The sequence below is a fragment of the Triturus cristatus genome, chromosome 11, assembly GCF_964204655.1.
Source record: "Triturus cristatus chromosome 11, aTriCri1.1, whole genome shotgun sequence".
Lineage (NCBI taxonomy): Eukaryota > Metazoa > Chordata > Amphibia > Caudata > Salamandridae > Triturus > Triturus cristatus.
Window position 1 is genome coordinate 572312161 of NC_140594.1, and position 19320 is coordinate 572331480.

Genomic DNA, 19320 nt, shown 5'->3' on the forward strand with positions numbered 1-19320 from the left:
CCAATCCATGCAGGAACTTGGCATGCATGCAGACAGGGGGACACAACATGTACCCCCTTGCATGCATCCCCATGGCCCTGAGACACCAGGGGGTCCTGTAGGGCCTCCTTAGTATCCTCACTGCCGTAGTTTTCATGGCAGGGCCCACCAACATAAAAACTGTGGCGTGAGGAAACTCAGAATATTGCCGCAGCGGCACTACCAGCATATTGCTGGCCAGACCCCCTCGCCACCACCGAGGGATCACGGAACCCTGGCGGTTGCAGCGGTTCAATGGCGGTCGGACTGCCAAACTCAGAATATGGCGGTCAGACTGCCTGGTCGAACTGTTGCGCCACCCCGGGTTTGACGGTCCACAGACTGTCAAACTCTGAATTGGGCCAGAAGTCCCTCTAAATTAATGGATTCGTTTTGCAACAAAATTCCCGCCTTTAGGAGCATGGTGGTCAGTCACCCAAAATGATATGTGTGTATACTCCTTTAAAAGACGGGGGTTGGAGTACCTGGCCTGCTGTCTATGGAATCCCCTTAACCCTGGCCACCGTCTTAACTGTAACGTTCTCTACTTTAAACATAAACTTAAGTCACTACCCTTATAAGCTACAGGCAACTCTACCTACAGATCAGTAACCAACCTCATTGGTTTATTAGTACACAGTACAGATGGCTTTTAAATAAACATACTGTAGAAAAGCACACATCAAGTTCCAAGAGAAACCAAACCAAACCGTTATGACTAATCCAAAGGAGGAAAACATACACAATATTATTCCTACCAAAATAAGCAAAACACAGTACGCATAACTATACCCATTTTAAGTAAAATTTACGGGAATAACACTTCCGCGAGGGCCAAAATACGCCAAGTAAAACTCTCCTATCCAAAGCCTGAAAACAAGAACAATTGGCCTGAAGCTCACAGCATACCAAGGTAAAGTCCTGTAGGCGGATAACACAGTACACTGCCTAAAGAAGGACTAGAACATAACTAGATAACCTTCCCAGGCAGAAGATCACATACTCAGTGTGTCAACTGAAGGAACATAAGATTGCCTGCCTAACCCAGTGAAAACGATGAATGCACAACCTATGCAAAGCGAAAGCATAACAGTGTCATGAATACAAGGGAGGGTAACAAATCCCATACTGCGCACACCCGAAATCACTCCCACCAAATAACTCAAGGGAAGGGGACAATGCCAACATTAACCTCCATAAACTAAATCAATGAAGATCTTTACTGCACATATCATTGGCAGTTCTCTACTAACAATGTGCCGCTCACCTATGAGAAAGGGATATGGGTCCTCAGCATATAGCCGCCACTCCAACCTTGCGCTGTCATGCTATATGACAAGTACTTATGAAGGCCACTGTCTGCATTATAGGAGACTCGAACAGTTGTGGTTCCAGCAGATCACCCATGCATGCAAAGACTGTCATGCCACATTAAAGTGTTATAATGAACAGCTTGCATTCACATTTGGAACCTCGTAACATGTTTTCATTTCCCAGAGGTCTAGTTCCACACAAGCAGTTGCACAGGGTGGACTTTATTTAAAAGAATTCCTGGGATATCTCACATCCTGATGTGCTCCATCAATTTGCGAAGAACAATTCCACAATCACCAACCAGCAGAACCTACGCACAGAATCCACCTCTAAGCATGTTGACAGCACGCGAGTTCGCGGGGAACTGAAAATACTCTAACAAACCAATGATTTAGTAGCGGACTTAAAAAGCGCTTTGCAAATACTCACCGTCATCGTCCAAGAGGATATTCTCCGGCTTCAGATCCCTGGAAAGAAAAGACATCTTGGTGTGAAAAGGAAGTTCACAGGGAGGGGCTCCGAGTCCTACGGTGAGAACCATGTCTGAGCCAGGCGCGTGCTGGCCAGGGCTTGTGCACCCTAGCATGGGCCTGAATGGGAAATCATATAACCCGAGCCTGAAGTTAATTCGTTTTGTTCTAAATGCAGAGTAATCAAAATTGGGGGGATGGTGGTCAGAAGGCTTTCTACGAATCTATCATTTATATGAGTCCTAGTGGAAATGGAGTATATATCTATGTGCTTATACTATGTACATGGGGCTTCTGTGACTTGTTTCTCGAGACCCTTTCAATAAGTGCTACGAAAGAGGTTTGAATGGGAGCCCTAGAAAAAGAAGATATTGAAACAAATGCAGAGTTGTTGTCTAGCTTGATGAAAACACGACTGCAGTGGCAAAACAAGAGGAACTTGTCATACTAGAATGAGTAATCAGAACAAAAAATCTAACTATATTATTATGCACCGACATTAAAATCTAAATAATAATAACGCTTTTCTTTGCTATTTTAATGTGGGGTTCCTCAAGGGGTCCGATACGCCACAGCTCTTTGCATTATTTCGAGGACATCTTATTGAGCACATCTGTGTATATTTTGAGCAGGCAGCAGTGCCAGCTTCCTTACTCTGTGGTGTTCCCTGAAAGAGTATGAGCTATGTGCACACCCGGTTCTGAGTCCTGCACAAGGCAAATTGAAACGGGTGGATACCAGGACCAATTTCATGTCTTTTTAACACTACAAGCATAAGCACTGATCTCATTTATGACAATGAGTGCAAGAAGCCTTAGGGAATTTTCAAGAGGATAAATAGAATTAAAAAATCTGTGAAAAGTGTGCATTACACTAAGTGACAAACCATAACCAAAAAACAAGGTTTGTGAAAGCAGTGCGCATTGTACAGTATTATTGGTATTTTCAAACAGACAAATACAATATTTATTCCTAGAAATACAGAAGTACAAATTTATGGTCACATAGGGCCTGCCGTCAGAGGCTTTCCGACCTACATCCACGGTTTAAACTCCGACCGGCGTTTTACAAAGACGGCGTTCGGAGTTTAAACCAGCTGGTTAATCCGACTGGGTTCCGACAGGCTCAAGGAGCCCGTTGGCCAGTCGGAAGGGCCTCATAATCCCTAACGGACGGCATTTCGACCGTCTGATTATGATGGCAGTTTCCGACAGCAGTTTCATGTCGGCCTTTCCAACATGGTAATGCTGTCTGAAAGTGCTTTTGGGGGCCCTTAGCAGGGCCCACTTACCACCTGGCCCTCCGGTTGTGGCCCTGGGGGGCACCAAGTATGCCCCCCGCTTAAAATCCCTGCACCGTGTGGCAGGCACCTCATGGTGCCTCTCACACGGTGCAGGGATGAGCAAAAACGTCAACTTTTTAATGGAAGCTTAAGGTGTGGGCAGTTTCGGCCCGCCGCACAAGCTCCCATTAAAAAATGGAAGTTTGTGACTGTACCATGTGCAGTCGCATCCTAATTTGGTGTGCGGAACTGCCGACCTGTGGTCGGGCGGTTCCCTCCCCGAAATGGTTGCATCCACCCGACATTGTAATGAGGGCCATAGTGTTCTGATGAACAATGGTCTGCTTGTAGAAGTGTTGACGGTGTTTCGACCCTGTAAAGGTTAAAAGGGTCTCTTCAGGACTGGGATGACCTGAGGAACGGTATCTCTTGTTGGATACTTGAATAACACAATCATTCCTGACAGTTATTCTTTTGTCTTATGGTTAACCAAAGATGATGAGGTACATGCGACGACGATTTAAGTTGTACTTTAATACTCAAGTCTGCATGAACATTTGGGTTGCTCTTGTTTTGTAGAGAATTTAAGTTAAGTCAAGCCAGAATTTTTATCTCTTGCATGGTAAATGTGTGCCTATTTTTTAGGAGTATTTGCTTTTCCTGGATTTGTTTCTGTAGGTTTGTTTTTCCTGCAAAATCTGAGCATTGTATAGTGCATACTGTAAAGTGAGTCACCTCCACGATGTCTGAGAGAGTTCATGGTGCGAATGGATGTTCATCTGGACCTCTTGAGATGAGGCTGAAAGCAGTGACAGTTTCTCATAGTGCCTATCTCAGGGTCATAAAGGTGTTAAGAATAAATGCTCATCCAATGCTTGGCCACCATAGTGCCCAGAGTGTGACTGTCACTATTAAGTGGCAACTGTAAATAGGATTCTACGGGAGGTGTGTGAAGGAGGTACACAGCTGTCAAAATAACAACAATGCCAAACAAAAAGAAAGTAGAGGATAGTGTGTGTGTGAAAGAAATAAGATAAAAGGAAGAGGAGGAGGAGCTGAAAGGAAGTGCATGCAGATGGAGAGAGTAAAAAGACAGCAATGAAGAGGGAAGGGATTAAGACCCATATATACGAAATTCAGAATTTGTGATTCCCAAATCTGTAGAAATCGCTACTTGGGAATCGCAAAACGGAATGTATGTAACCTGTAATTACCTAATAGCATTTCCTACAGATTGACATTCGTTATTAGGAAATCGCAAAAGTGTGATTTTCTAATAGGAACTCGCAAAATATACACATATGGGCCAATGTGTTCGGCCCATTTTCTCATCAGAGGGCTCTTACAAAATCGGAGTTTGGCCAAATAATTTCCTTACAGATGTTTAAATTCTTATTACTTGACAATCTTGGCTTAAATCTTAGTATGATCCTCATATAGGTTGTATGTCAGGCTATTAATCCTTAAGCCTATTATAAACATGAAGAGGTAAGAAAAATAAACCATGGGCATTTTTTACAAGATGGTCAAAACAACACAGGCTTCATGGTAAGTGTCCTTCAGAAGCAATTAAAATGATACATAATAATAAAAATAACGTATGCTGTGTGACCACAGACCATTCAGAAGACACGCAGTGGTCAGCCACAGTCTGAATAAATTGGCTCAATAGAACTGTTGCATCTGCTTCCAAATTTCTTCATGGGGTTTTGCGTAGATTCTCAGCATTCAACTTAAGAGGGAGGTGAATCCATGAATGACATTCTTCAAGCTCAGTCTCCGCTAGCTCATCGTCATAAACATTTTAATCTCCTTTATACAGTAGGACTAAGATGTCTTCCTCTACATCTGACTCAATATGTGTATGTGCCCTCAAAATACTGATAAATTTAAATTTGTGCAACCTCACCGCCACACTTATTGATCTCATGAACAAATGTAATTTTACTTGGTAATTCTAGTTTTGCGAGAACTGCCAATATATTGTGTTTTAAGGAGCATTAAAAGGAGAAACATCTCACAATTTCGGTGTTGTGCCAGGTAAAGTTGCTGAAACCCTGCTCAGTTTTTTTTTGTTTTTTTTTAAACATAACTGGGGAGTTGAGTTTACCACTGAGAACTTTGATTATTTTGGGACAAATCTAGCCTAGCATGGGGCTGAGGTCTGGAAATGTCTCTGCCCAAGGTCTTGAAAAGTTTCTGCCCTAAATTCTAACAGATTGAGGGCAGAGGTCATGAGGGGTGGGGTTACTTGAGATTTTTTGAATAACCAATGTATTCTGAAATTGGACAATATATGGACAACCTTGTTCCCCCTATAAGGCTAAAAACCCCTATATATGCTTTAGACTTGTATTAACCGGTAAACTTATTTACTTCTAAATGGTCTAAAGTTGTTGCAGCAAGTGACTATTTGCATTTCCTAAATGCCCATTTTGCGACTAGTCGCCAATAGGAAATGCTATGTACATGTGGTTACCGAACCACAGAAAGTGGAGAAGTGTGGCTCAATGGTTAGAGTGACAGACCCTGATGCAGAGATCTGGCCCGGGACCAGGGTTCAATTCCCGCCTCGGTGGGTCTTAGGCTCAATTTCCTTGGACCTGACATTTCTCGCCTCGGTGCCTACTCTAATCATGGGTCCCACTCTGCAACTCTGGGCAATAGCTTGCTTAATCTCCACAACGGCCCCAACAGCGCTGGGGATGCCTGGCTTCACCTTGGGGGTGCCCAGGAGTGGACATTTCACAGGGAAAGCCAGGAAGGGTTCCACAGCGGTATGAGTACAAGCGCCAGGACGCCCCGTTGCTGGGGCAGCAGTGCGCTATACAAGTACAAAATTTCATTTAATTTCATTTGCGATTTATACAAGGTAGAAGGAATATGCTACTTACCAGTATGCATCTGTTCTTGGCACGTAGAGCTGCAGATCTACACACTATGCATAGATCGCCATCATCTGGTGTTGGACCCGGATGTTGCACTTGTCTTTGTCTTGGAAAGTCTTTGGAAGTCACGAGGTAGGTGACTCTTACTTTGGATCATAGTGCGCATGGGCATCGGCTCCATCCTCAGATTGTTTTTTGCCAGCGGGGAAATGATGGAGTTTTTGTAAGAAACAGGAAAGATGCCCATGTATGCTGTATCTAAATAAAATAATACTGGAACAGATAAAGGTAGCCGGGGAGGCGGGTGGGCGTGTGTAGCTCTGCAGCTCTACATGCCAAGAACAGATGCATACTGGTAAGTGGCATATTGCGTTCGAGGCATATGAGCTGCAGATTACACACTATGCATAGATTGTATAGCAGTATCCCGTCCTAGCGGCGACCACCAGTATCTGTTGCAGTAGTCTGAAATAGTGTTTTGAATACAGCCTGGCCCACACTAGCCTGTTGTTTAGTTTGCACATCTACACAATAGTGTTTTGTGAATGTGTGCGGTGTAGAGCATGTAGCTACTCTGCAGATATAATCTAAGGGAATGTTCTCTAAAAATTCCATTGAAGCCCCTTTCGTGTAGAGTGGGCTTTAGGAGGAACAGATAATGTACGTTTTGCTTTGTGGTAGCAAATTTGTATGCATTTGACAATCCACCTAGCTATCCCAGATTTTGATATGGGGTTGCCCTTGTGTGGTGGTGAGGAAGACACGAATAGTTGCTTGGTCTTACGAAAAGGTTGTGTTCTCTCGATGTAGTAAAGCAGTGCTCTTTTGACATCTAAGGTATGAAGAGCTCTTTCTGCGACTGTTTGTGGCTGCGAGAAGAATACGGGCAGATCCACAGATTGACTGAGGTGGAAGGGAGAGATGACTTTAGGGAGGAATTTAGGATTAGTTCGGAGAACAACTTTATTACGATGCATCTGCAGAAAGGGTTCCTGAATGGTTAGTGCTTGTACTTCGCTAACTCTCCGTAGAGAAGTAATGGCTACTAGGAAAGCAGTTTTCCATGTTAGGAATTGGAGCTCACATTAATGTAGAGGTTCAAATGGAGGGCCCATTAGTCTTGTGAGAACGATGTTTAAATTCCACACAGGTGAAGGTGGTACTCTGGGGGGAATTATTCTTTTGAGGCCTTCCATAAAGGCTTTTATGGCAAGTACTCTGAAAAGTGATAGATGTTGTCTATTTTGTAGATATGCTGCTATGGCAGCAAGATGCAGTCTAATAAACGTGTAGGCTAAGTTGCATCTTTGGAGGTGTAGTAAGTAGCCTATGATGTGTTGGATCGACACATCCAGGGGATTGGTGTTGTTGTTATGACAATATATTACAAAACGTTTCCACTTGGCTGCATAGCATGCTCTAGTGGTAGGCCGTCTAGCTTCTTTAATGATGTTCATACAGTCAGGGGGAAGGTTAAGGTAACCGAATTCTAGGACCTCAGGAGCCAGATTGCCAGTTTGAGCTGAGCTGGGTCCGGGTGTTGGATCTCTCCATGGTTCTGGGTTAAGAGGCGTGAAGAGAGGTGTAACTTCTGGTGCAGAACTACGGAGAGATCCAGCAATGTGGTGTACCACGGTTGTCTGGCCCAAGTTGGAGCAACTAGGATGAGCGTTAAGGAATGTTGCTGTAGTTTGCGCACCACTAGTGGAATGAGTGGGAGAGGTGGAAAAGCGTACGCAAATTTGCCTGACCAGTTCATCCATATCGCTTTGCCTTTGGACAATGGGTGAGGATATCTGGTGGCAAAGCTTGGGCATTTGGCATTTTCTTGGGTGGCGAAGAGGTCTATCTGTGGTTGCCCCTATATTTGAAAAAACGGTTGAAGAACTTGCGGATGAAGTTCCCACTCGTGGATCTGTTGTGTTTGACGGCTCAACAGCTCGGCTATGGTGTTTTGGACTCCTGGGACATGTTGGGCTAGGAGAAAAATGTTCTGCGGTATAGCCCACCTCCATATGTTCTGTGCTAGCTGAGAGAGCTGCAGAGTGTGTCCCTCCTTGTTTTTGTATGTAGTACATGGCTCTCATGTTGTCCATGCAGACTAAGACAGCCTTGCCTGAGATGTGTTTTTGAAATGCTTTTAAGGCTAGGAATATGGCTAGTAACTCCAGGTGGTTGATGTGGAGTAACTTTTGTTGAGGTGTCCACCGGCCCTGCATTGTGTGATGTAGTAGGTGAGCTCCCCAGCCGGAGAGCGATGCGTCCGCTGTCATAACTATTTGAGGAATCGGCTCTAGGAACGGTCGCCCTTTGGAAAGGTTCTTGGTGTTCCACCACTGCAGAGAGCGATGGATACGACCGTCCACCAACACCAGATCTGTTAACTGACCTTGAGCCTGGTTCCATTGGCGTGCTAAGCACTCTTGGAGAGGACGCATCTGGAGTCTTGCATGAGGCACTATGAATATGCAAGAGGCCATCATCCCTATGAGTTGCATGAACACTCGAGCTGGAAGAGAGTGTTGTGGTTGGAATTTGGTGAGAAGAGTTTGCATGCTTGCTATCCTGGCGGGACTGGGATAGGCTAGCTCCCTTGAGGTTTCTATTGTGGCACCGAGGTATTGTTGCGTGTGGGATGGTTGCAGCTGGGACTTGGCGTGGTTTACTGTAAACCCCAGGTCGTGAAGTTGTTGAATAGTGGCGTGAATGTGTTGTACACACTGATTGTATGAGCTGGCTTTTATGAGCCAGTTGTCCAGATATGGGAAGACGTGTATGTGCTGTCTTCTTAGGTGTGCTGCCACCACCGCTAGGCACCTTGTAAACACTCGTGGTGCTGTGGTGACTCCGAATGGGAGTACTTTGAATTGATAGTGCTGACCGTCCACTACGAATCTGAGATATTTCCTGTGAGCGTTGTGAATGTGGAAATAGGCATCCTTGAGGTCTAGGGTAGCAAGGATGATGCCCTGTGAAAGCAGAGGAAGGACCTGCTGGAGTGTGACCATGTGGAAATGGTCTGAGTGTATGTATAGGTTTAGGGGTCTGAGGTCTAGAATAGGCCTTAGAGAGCCGTCTTTTTTTGGTATGAGAAAATACAGGGAGTAAACTCCTTTGTTTTGTTGGTGCAGGGGAACTCGTTCTATTGCACTTTTTTGTAGGAGGGAGATTACCTCCTGCTTTAGCAGTAACAAATGTTCTTGTGACATTGGACGCTGTTTGGGTGGTATGTTTGGGGGGGGGGGGGGTAGATGTTAGTTCGAGACAGTAGCCTGATTGAATTATCTCTTGAACCCACCTGTCTGAAGTGATGTTGGCCCAGGCAGGGAGGAATTGGTGGAGTCTTCCCCCGACTGGAGTGGAATGGTCTGGGGGAAGTGGAGGGAAGTCATGGGGTGGGGGTGGAGGTAGAGCGGGAGTTGTTGTTTTTGACTCTGCCTTTGCTGTTGTTACCCCTGTAACCACCCCTTTGGTAACCTCTAGTAAAGGTGGATTGGGTGGGAGGTTTGTAAGAAGTGGAGGGGCTATCAGAGGAGTAGCCTCTGTGGGTGCTTCTGAAGGATGAGCGACGAAATGACCGTCTGTGAGCTTGCGAATGCAAGGCTCCCATAGATTTGGCTGTGTCTGAATCCTTTTTCATTTTCTCAAGTGATACGTCCACATTGGGGCCAAATAGGTGTTTCTCATAAAATGGCTGATTGAGTATGGAACTCTGGACTTCAGGTTCAAAACCTGAGATGCGTAACCAGGCATGCCTGCGCAAAAGGACACTAGTGTTTATTGCCCTTGAGGCGGTATCTGCTGCATCTAAGGCACAACGGATGGAGGTGTTAGTGAGGGTTTTACCTTCCTGTATGAGTTCATTGGTCCTGTTTTTATACCTGCCAGGGAGGTGCTGCATTATGGACTCAAGTTCATCATAATGTGCCCTGTCATACCTGGCTAACAGCACTTGGGTATTAGCAATGCACCATGTTTGCTGTCTGTGACGCTGTGCGTTTGCCAGAGGCGTCCAGGAGTTTCGATTCTTTATCTGGTGGTGGTGCGTCACCTGATGTTTGGGAATTGGCTGTCTTCCTTGCATTAGAGACTACCAAGGAGCCTAGTGGTGCGGGCCTTTAAAGTATGCTGGATCAGTAGGAGCAGCCTTATACTTTTTTTCTATTCTCGGGTTGATGACTCGAGCCCTGACTGGGTCTTTAAAGATCTCTGGGGCATGCTTAATAACCCCTTTAAGCATGGGTAAAGTTGAGGAGGACCTTTGTGTGGTATCGAAATTGTCCATGAGAAAATCTTCCTCTACTGGGTCTGTATGAAGGGCAACCCCGTGGTACTGGGCAGCTCTGTGAAGGAGCTGGTTGAAGCCGATATTGTCCTCCGGAGGGGAAGGCCTGGAGGGATAGATGCCATCTTGTGGGGTGTAAGGGACGTTGAGGACACTGTAAGCATCCCAGGGGTCTGGGGAGCCAGTAGGGGTAGGGTCCCCAAGGGGTTGATCGTCCGCACCTCCCCCTGCATCATCTGAGGTGTTGTCATCATCATCATCATCTACTGGGGTAGGTGATGGTGTAGGAGAGCGGTGTGGTGGGGGAGGAGGAGGAAGAGGAGAAGGGATCCTTAATGGAGAGGTAGCAAAGTCTCTCTTTTTCGGTGGTGGTGCCGGTGCAGGCGTTTCTAGGGGTCTTTTCTTGATGCTAAGCATTAAGTGAGCAGTCTTAGGATCTTTCACAAAGGTCTTTTGGGTAGGATCTGGATAAACAGTTCTTCAGTGGGAGGCAGATCCTTCGGAGTCGACGGCTTCGGTGCCGTAAGCTTTTTCGGCGCCGACTCAGTAGCGGTTCTAGGTTTGGAACCGTGCAGTTTTGCAGTGTCTTTATCTGATGGAACCTGTTGTTGTTTTTTTCGGTTCCGATGTCTTTGGCTTCGAAGAATGGGAGTTGGGGCCCTTCGGTGGTCGTTTTTTGGTTGGCTCCGGAGGTGTTGTCGGTGCCGAGGAACCGGTGCTAGTCTTCGACACCGAGTGCTTAGAAGCAGCGGTCGGAGTGGATGAGGAAGAGGACGCCTTCTTTTTCGGTGCCGGAGTATGTTTTTCGGCACCGAGTGCAGGCTGACTTGAGCCCGAGTCACCTAAAGGATTAGTAGGCTTCTTTACCGGGCCCGAAGGCGGGGCATGGGAAGCAGTGTCTCGGTCTGCACCTGGGCCCGAAGGTGAAGGTGGTACCGAAGCCTTTTTTGATAGCGTCGAGGGGGGTTTGGGTCAGGGTCGACGTCTGTACTCACTGCCCTTTGAGTGATGTCCTCGACATCAGAGTCATCTGCTTCGGAGGCGCTGATGATGGCTTCTTCGACCCAAACTTGCTCCGGAACATCGACGTCTTCCTGGAAGATGTCGTCGGGGATCGAAGATGACGAGCGAGCCATTGTTCTTCTAGCTCGTCGGTCCCGGATCGTTTTCTTGGAGTGGAAGGAGGCGCAAGCTGGACAGTCTCTGGCCTCGTGCTCCGGTGAGAGGCAGAGGTTACACACCTCATGTAGGTCGGTGTGGGGAAACTGCGACCCACATCGAGGACACTTTTTGAATGGCGTCCTTTCCATGAGCTGGAGAGGAGGCCCAGGTAGGCCCGAAGGCCTTAATCGACGACTGGATTCGAAGACTTCGAAGTTAAAGGGTCACGTGGAGTGGGAAACCGCGATTGTAACAATACCGTCGAGTAGGGAATAATTACGAATCGAAAGAGAAAACCGTTAACGGTTCCGAACTGGAGCGCGAGAACACATCCGAGCCCGATGGCGGAAAAAAACAATCTGAGGATGGAGCCGATGCCCATGCGCACTATGATCCAAAGGAGGATTCACCTACCTCGTGACTTCCAAAGACTTTCCAAGAAGAAAACAAGTGCAACATCCGGGCCCAACACCAGATGGCGATCTATGCATAGTGTGTAATCTGCAGCTCATATGCCTCGAACATAGCATTTTGCACCACTGCAATTGCATTTTGTACATAGGATAATGGATTTTGCACTGCTTAACAGCACAAAATAGCATTCCTGATTGTTAGGAGATGCAAAATGAATTCGTACATACAGGCCTAAGTGTGAGACAAGTTGATGAAGAGACTGCAGAAAAAGCTGGGGGGAGAAAAGGACATAGGTAACTAATGTAGAGGGGAAGACGGCAGAGCAAAGGATTGGGGAAGGAAAGACTGTGCGATTGAAACACTCAGAACTACAATCATCCTTTCACAGACCTATGTAATGTTTAATTCACTATCTCCTATTACACGGATCTCTTATTTTCCGAGCTGAAATGTTCTAAATTCTTATTAAGAACAATAATGGTCTTATTACTTTCCAATTGAATACGGAATTAAAAGGCAGTGCTAACAAGCATCTGCACAGCCAATGCGCCTGTCTTGTTTTAGGTATGTTAGTTGTTGCCTAATATTGGATACAGTTGGAGAAAAGAAAAAAACACAGAGGCCAACAAATGCTGGTCAGGTGTGACGCTGTATCACAGCGAAAATTCAAGTAAACATGTCTTAGGCCATGCCCTAATGACATAGGCCACGCATCTTGCAAAGGATGACAAGTTATGCTTCTTTGGCCATGCATCTTCGAAGGTATTCTCTCCTTTTTAATCACACTTAACTCAACAGCTACCCCCAGTTGTGAATGTGGTCTTCCTCGTCTTAGGGATATGTGCCTCTTTCACTGGGGTGAACAAAATGCGGCTGCCCGCGCCGCACCCTTCTAAGAGGGGGCCCCTTAGTACCACATTCTGGCACACTCACTTCGCGCTCTACTTGCGGGGACCCCCACCTCGCACGAGTCCTTCACGTTGGGTGCTCTCCCATCCAGGTACCGCCTTCTTTGATCCCTGCTGGACACTTAGATTACTCATTGCTGCCTGCCCTTGGATCATTCATAAGTTAACCCCCAAGTTGGCATATTTAATATCTGAAATAAACCTGCAGCAAACTGTTTTCCACCAAACCATATGTTGTCTGATTTATTTCATTCCCTGTGTGCTAAGCAGTCATTTACCAATGTTTGTTAGGAGGGCTGCCAATATTGGCACTATCTGATTGAGTGTGCTGCTCAAACCTCAATTGAGAAATGAGGTATGTGTGTCTCTATTTACTTAAGCCTGAAGTGAACTGCTCCAAAACAGTCAGATCCCACATTCAACCCTAGCTCCACAACAAAGTCTCTAGACTTTCTGAAATCAATTACCCCTTTCTTACCACACCGTTAAATTTGTAAAAGAATAAGTACTGGGGCCCAAATTTTCTAAGAAACCCACTGGCATAGTGCTGAATGTTGCGAATGATGAACACCAAGGCTGTCTAGTCTTTGTTTCATCTCATGCCTCTTTCATTCTCCAATACACTCTCCCTGCCCCTGTACTGCCCTCCCATAGGTTCCTCTACACCGCTCTCTTTTTGCCACTGTTAGTCTTTCTTTTCCTCCTTTCCCCTTTGCTTCTTTTGTCGGTTTGCTTCTGGGTATACCCGATGACTAAAATTAGGCCCTGGTCCCTATAAAAAGAGTGCAAGAGGCCCCCCCCACCAGCAACCACCAGCTCAAATTAAGCACTGAACTAGGCCATACCCCGGACTTCCGAAATTGACCCACGCAGGGTCTGCGGTCAAGGCAATAGAAACAGCGCATTACAGCAGCACACTCACCTGTAAACAATGCCCTCCTGGTGCAAATGATCGAGGCCGCAGCATAGCTCTGCGGCATAGAAAATGACGCGCTCTTCGGTGAAGCCTGGATTGCCCATGTTATAGATGTGGAACTTGAGGTCACCGCCGTTCATAATTGTGAGAACCAGACACAATGCATCTTTGGTTTCGTATGCATATGCCAGATTGACCTGAAACAAACAGCAGAGAGGGAGTCAATGTAAGCACGTTAAGGATGTTCCATGAATCTACCAACAATGCTGTGCAAATGGACATTCTCTGATTACCGCCCGTTCTAGTGTAAGGTCACAGAGCATCCTGCTGTCCCACCTCAAAGCTGGGGAACTGGGTTCGAGTCTCGGCAGGGACGCTTAACATCCTGTGATTTTGGGCAAATCACTTAATCTCCCAGTGCGTAACAAAATTAAAAATTCATGTGTCCATCTGAAATGCAAATGGTGCTCATATAAAGCGCTCTGATATCTTTGGGCCGTGTTCGTGCTATATAAAACTAAAAAAATAAATAAAAATAAAAAATTATCGGTGGGCCTGATTTACAAAGGCAAACTTAGACTTAAGTGTAAGTTTACTACTTTTTGGTATTCAAAAAGGTAAGTTACTACAAGTAAACATACTAGTATTAACTTTACTAGTAGTAAAGTTACAAGCAGTAACTTAAATTTGTGAATACCAAACTTACATTTAAGTCTAAGTTTACCTTTGTGAATCGGGCTCTAGGTTTATACCTGAAGTCTGAGTTCAGAAATAAAGTCAAACTTTAGACTTTAAGTCTACACTTAAGACTTCAGGTCTAAACTTAGACTTCAGGTCTAAACTTAGACTTCAGGTCTAAACTTAGACTTCAGGTCTAAGTTTACCTTTGTGAACCGGGTCCGGTGTGTCTCTCATCCTTCACACGATCAGGCGCTGTGTCCCATAACACAAAAACCGCACCTCAGTGGGCATCACGCACAACATGAAAACACTTCCCATGTAGGCTCAAAACAAAAACAACATCCTGCGAACCACATATCCAACACGGTGTAGTTTGCTATTTATGTAAGTGCTTCAGCGCCCCACATAGAGGTAGCAAGCGCTATACAAATGCTAAAATACAATACATTACAATACAGTGCTGGAACTTGGTGCCTTCAAGCAAAGGACATCGCAGCAATACAGTTCTCTAGTATTGACTTGGTCCTTGTCTGCCCTCTAGTGGAGATAATTGCAAACAACTACGTGAACCGTCCGACAGTGGAGAAAAGTGCAAACCATAAATAGATTTCTGCTGCCATGTGTGTGTGAAAAACAAAAACAAAAAAAATTCTGATGGGCCCATAATGGTCCCGTGACACTTTAAAGGCCACTAATAACGAAGGCCTATTTGTGTACGTAAAGACACACGGAGAAACACACAGACACGAAGAAAGTGTAGTCAAGAGGAAGCAGCAAGAAAGGCACATTCTCGCTCTAAACTGCTGGCGGCGCCAGTGTGGATGGAAGGCAATTCATGGTGACCGGGAGGGCAGTTTTTAAGGCCCCTCGCCCGCTAGCTCCCAGGCCTACTGGCCCATGAAGTATTTTTGCAGCGAACCAGTGCCGCATGCACATCTGCACCACCAGATTGTCAGGCACTATGAAGGGGACTCATCTGCTATACCTCAACTTTTACTGTGTGTGTGAACTGGTGCCGGGCTGAAAACAGACGCACAGGGGCTGTGTAAGAATTGTGCACCATCGGTTTTGATGTTCACCATCAGCACTTTAAAATGGTGTGTTCACATCAAACCCCTAACACAAGCACATCGGTTTAAAGTGATGGTGCAAAACCGCACTGCAGACTTCAATATGGTGACTTCAACAAAAATGTGACCAGCTAGGGCCCTGAAAATGCTGCATTTTGATAAAGTACAAAAAGAATAACTATTGATGGACGGAATGCAGAACAAATCAAAACATTCACCCCCAGTCAAGAGATCTGGGTTAAATCCATCATTCTTTGGCTCACCATGCCACCCCAGTTTAGACCTGGCCATATGCAAATCAGTCTTGACCCTGTGCCTCATGGGAACAGTCCAGCCCGAACTGCCAAGCCAGGTCCTCCCTGGACCGGAAACAAGCATCCTAGGACCGGTTTCGGGGTTTCACCCCTCTTCAGCCAGGATAGCTTGATTCCAGTGACATGGAGAGCACGGGACTGTTCCCATTGGGCACATGGTCAAGACTGATTTGCATATGGCTGCGTCCAAACTGGAATGGCATGGTGAGCAAAAAAACGATGGATTTAGGCCCAGATCTCTGCACTGGGGTGAATGTATGACATTGTTCTGGATTCTGTCCATCAATTGTTCTTTTTGCATTTGTCACCCCGAGTTGGACGGGTATGCTCAGACGTGAGTCCCGTGCTCTCCATGCCACTGGAATCAAGCTATCCTGGCTGAAGAGAGGTGAAACCCCGAAACCGGTCCTAGGATGCTTGTTTCCAGTCCAGGGAGGACCTGGCCTGGCAGTTCGGGCTGGACTGTTCCCATTGGGCACAGGGTCAAGACTGATTTGCATATGGCTGGGTCCAAACTGGAATAGCATGGTGAGCAAAAAAACGATAGATTTAGGCCCAGATCTCTGTACTGGGGTGAATGTATGACATTGTTCTGCATTCTGTCCATCAATTGTTCTTTTTGCTTTTGATAAAATACAGCATTTTGATTTACAATGGCTGGTATAGTTGTCTCGGTCCAACATGACAGTCTTTGTCCTCTTGTTTCTCCAGGTTCAATTTAGAAAATTCTACTTTCAGTATGTGGAATGATCCGTCTAAAAGCTTTATAGCCCTTCTGCCTCCGGCTGTATCAGTTAGAGGCCCTCTCCGAAGGCTAAGGTCTATAGCTCAGTTAGAGGCCCTCTCCGAAGGCTAAGGTCTATAGCTCAGAGAGAGGCCCTTTTAGGGCCTGTGTACCCAAGGCAATGGGTCACAAGGCTATAGTAAACATCTTTGTTCATAGCTGGAGTGCATGCATCTGCTTGTCGTGATGTCACACTTTTTTGCTCTAGCTGCATTCGTTGTGGGCCTAAATGAATTTGAAAGAAGTGCACTGAATTTTCCACAGCGGTTACAGGCATAACAACCTGCCCCGAACAAGCAGATCTTTAAGCTTCAGGCAGGATCAGACATAGTTTATGGGGCACTGTTTTACTTGGAGGGGTTATTGTTTAGAATGGTGCTCAGGTACACAGTTTCATTGAAAAATGTACATTATTGCCACTGAACAAACCTCCTTCGGTTGCTACCTGGCAGCATGCATCTTTTTATATGAGTAAATATCTCCCAAAATCTCAACAGTCACTCCATTTTCATTCATCTGCCAAGATCATACAAATGCTAATTCCCATCGAACTTTAACCTAGTTGTGGATCGTACATATGTATATTAAGCCTTAATGTTTTTCTCAAAAACAATGTACAACTACTGATGTTTGTTGACTTGACTGGTAACTCAACTGTTTCTTGATATGTAAATGTAAAGCGCTCTGATACCCTACTCTGGGTCATGTTCGCGCTATATAAAACACCAAATAAATAAAAAAAATGTACAATTTCAACAAAAATGCTTTACTTTGAACAGATTATTTAGAAAAATTAAGTTTCACCCCTGCTCCCAGACATGACTGAAAGAGGACAGTCCTTCTTTCCTCTCAGTGTATAAATGAGTGAGGATGCACCATCAGTGAGTACCACCAAGATGCAGAGAGCTTGTCCCAGAGTCAAGTGAACCAAAGGCCATGCGCTCTGTGCTAGCGGATCAACTCAAGTCACAACTGTTCGAATGAAATGGCTGAAGGCGAGTCCACAAGGTCCCTGAGCCCGCGCCATTTCATAAAAGACTGTGTCCAAAGACAGTCCCCGACGGTGTGTGACCCAGGGATAGTACAAAGAGGAGTGTGACACTCAGTTCCAACATGATAAAAGCCCAGCCTGGTTGATAGAGACAGGTAAAGTGAAAAGCTAGTTCATAAAGAAAAGGAACCCAGAGGGCGGTACCATAACCGCAACCCAAAGGTTTCTGGCCATGGTACATTCACAAACGTATTTGAATTCAGAGGAACCGTATACTGAAACAGCAAAGAAAACACATTTTTTTTTGGTTCATTTAAATTTTTATGTCAGTGCATAATAGTGGAATGACATCTTTTGTTCAGACTACTGGTTCTAGATTGGCGCATTTCCTGCTGACTTCCTCCTGTTTGGCAATTGCAGGTGAACTTTGATGAGACTAAGCAATGACACCATCACGGACTCTCATTATTGATTACAACTAGTAAAAATAAACCAAATGGAAAATAAGTATCTTTCCTAAAAAGCAATGATCTTGCTATAAACCTGCACTGTTGCAAAGGTGGAGTGATTTTAAAACAATTGGTTTTGAAAACTTAATAATGGAGGGGCATGTGTGGGGCCCCTGCGAGCATTTGTAGACGCAATAGGGCTGATTAATATATGGCGTGAACATAATCCTGGGGTTAAACGATTTACGCTTTATTCGGCAGTTCATGAGGGGTACTCCCGCCTAATTTACCTCTTGACACACACGACTAGTGCAAGTCTTTTCTGGAATAAGGCGTGTGATATGTTGAAACACTCGCCTGTGGAGGTGCTGCTCCAAGGACCAACCAGAGATAGTACTCTGCTACACAGATTAGACACTTGGCTCTTTAAAGATAAACAATTTAAAGATAAGATAAGAGAGAGCACAGAACAATACTATCCAGATACCGGGGGCCCGGTTGGCCTAACGGCTAGGGCACTCGACCTCGGACCTGGGTTCGAGTCTCGGTAACGACCCTAAAACATCCTGTGATTCTGGGCAAATCACTTAATCACCCCGTGCCTGAAAAAAAAAAACAAGCATTGGCATAGCCAATAGGTCTCGCCTTTGGGACCTTATAAGTGTTTAGCCATGCAACAGTTGCATAACTAAATACTTAAAAGGTCCCAAAAGCGAGACCTTTTGGCTATGCCAAGCGGCCGTGAAAGTGAAAGTGATCGTGATCAAACATGTGCGGGCGCGAAAGTGAAAGTAATCACAGTAAAGCGCTGCACATGCACTGTAGCTCTAGGCTGGCCTGGTAGCACTTTTTGGAGCCCTCTCAATAAGTCTCGCCAGACCAGCGCATGCGCTGGGTCAGGCGAGACCTAAAAATGAATGTGTGCCCACATGTAACGTAACTGGTGCTATGTAAAAGCGCTCTGATACCTGATTAGATTCGGGTCAAGTTTGCGCTATATAAAACTGCAACAAAAAAAAAAAAACACTGTATGGGAGGCGTATAAGACAGTGATACGTGGGCATGTCCAGGCCCTGGCAGGGGGGAGGAGGAAAGAATAGAGATTAACATACAAGCCCTTGGAAAGGGAGATGGTTAGGCTCGAAACACTGGCATTGGGTGGCGACATCCCTGACCCACTCGTTAGACATTGAATCTGGCTCAAGCAACAAGAAATGAGATATAGAGGAAGATAGAGCCTGAGCACAGGCCAGAGCGACACAAAGACAACTTTATGAGGCGGGTAACATGGCCAATAAAATGGTAGCCTGGTTACAGAACAGGGACGTGGAAAGAAAGGAATGGAGTCCTGAAGATTTGTACCTCCAAGGGAACT

General features: G+C 45.6%; 1 protein-coding gene across 1 annotated transcript in view; it reads right to left on the minus strand.

The window, feature by feature from the left end:
• LOC146785104 (G protein-coupled receptor kinase 5-like) overlaps positions 1–19320 on the minus strand; it is a 506690-nt gene that overhangs the window by 65680 nt on the left and 421690 nt on the right. Inside the window, exons 9-10 of the mRNA XM_085633729.1 lie at positions 13663–13853; positions 1762–1799 (exon numbers count right to left, since the gene is read on the minus strand). Of these exons, the coding sequence (XP_085489855.1) occupies positions 1762–1799; positions 13663–13853 (229 nt within the window). The remainder of the gene's footprint in view (positions 1–1761; positions 1800–13662; positions 13854–19320) is intronic.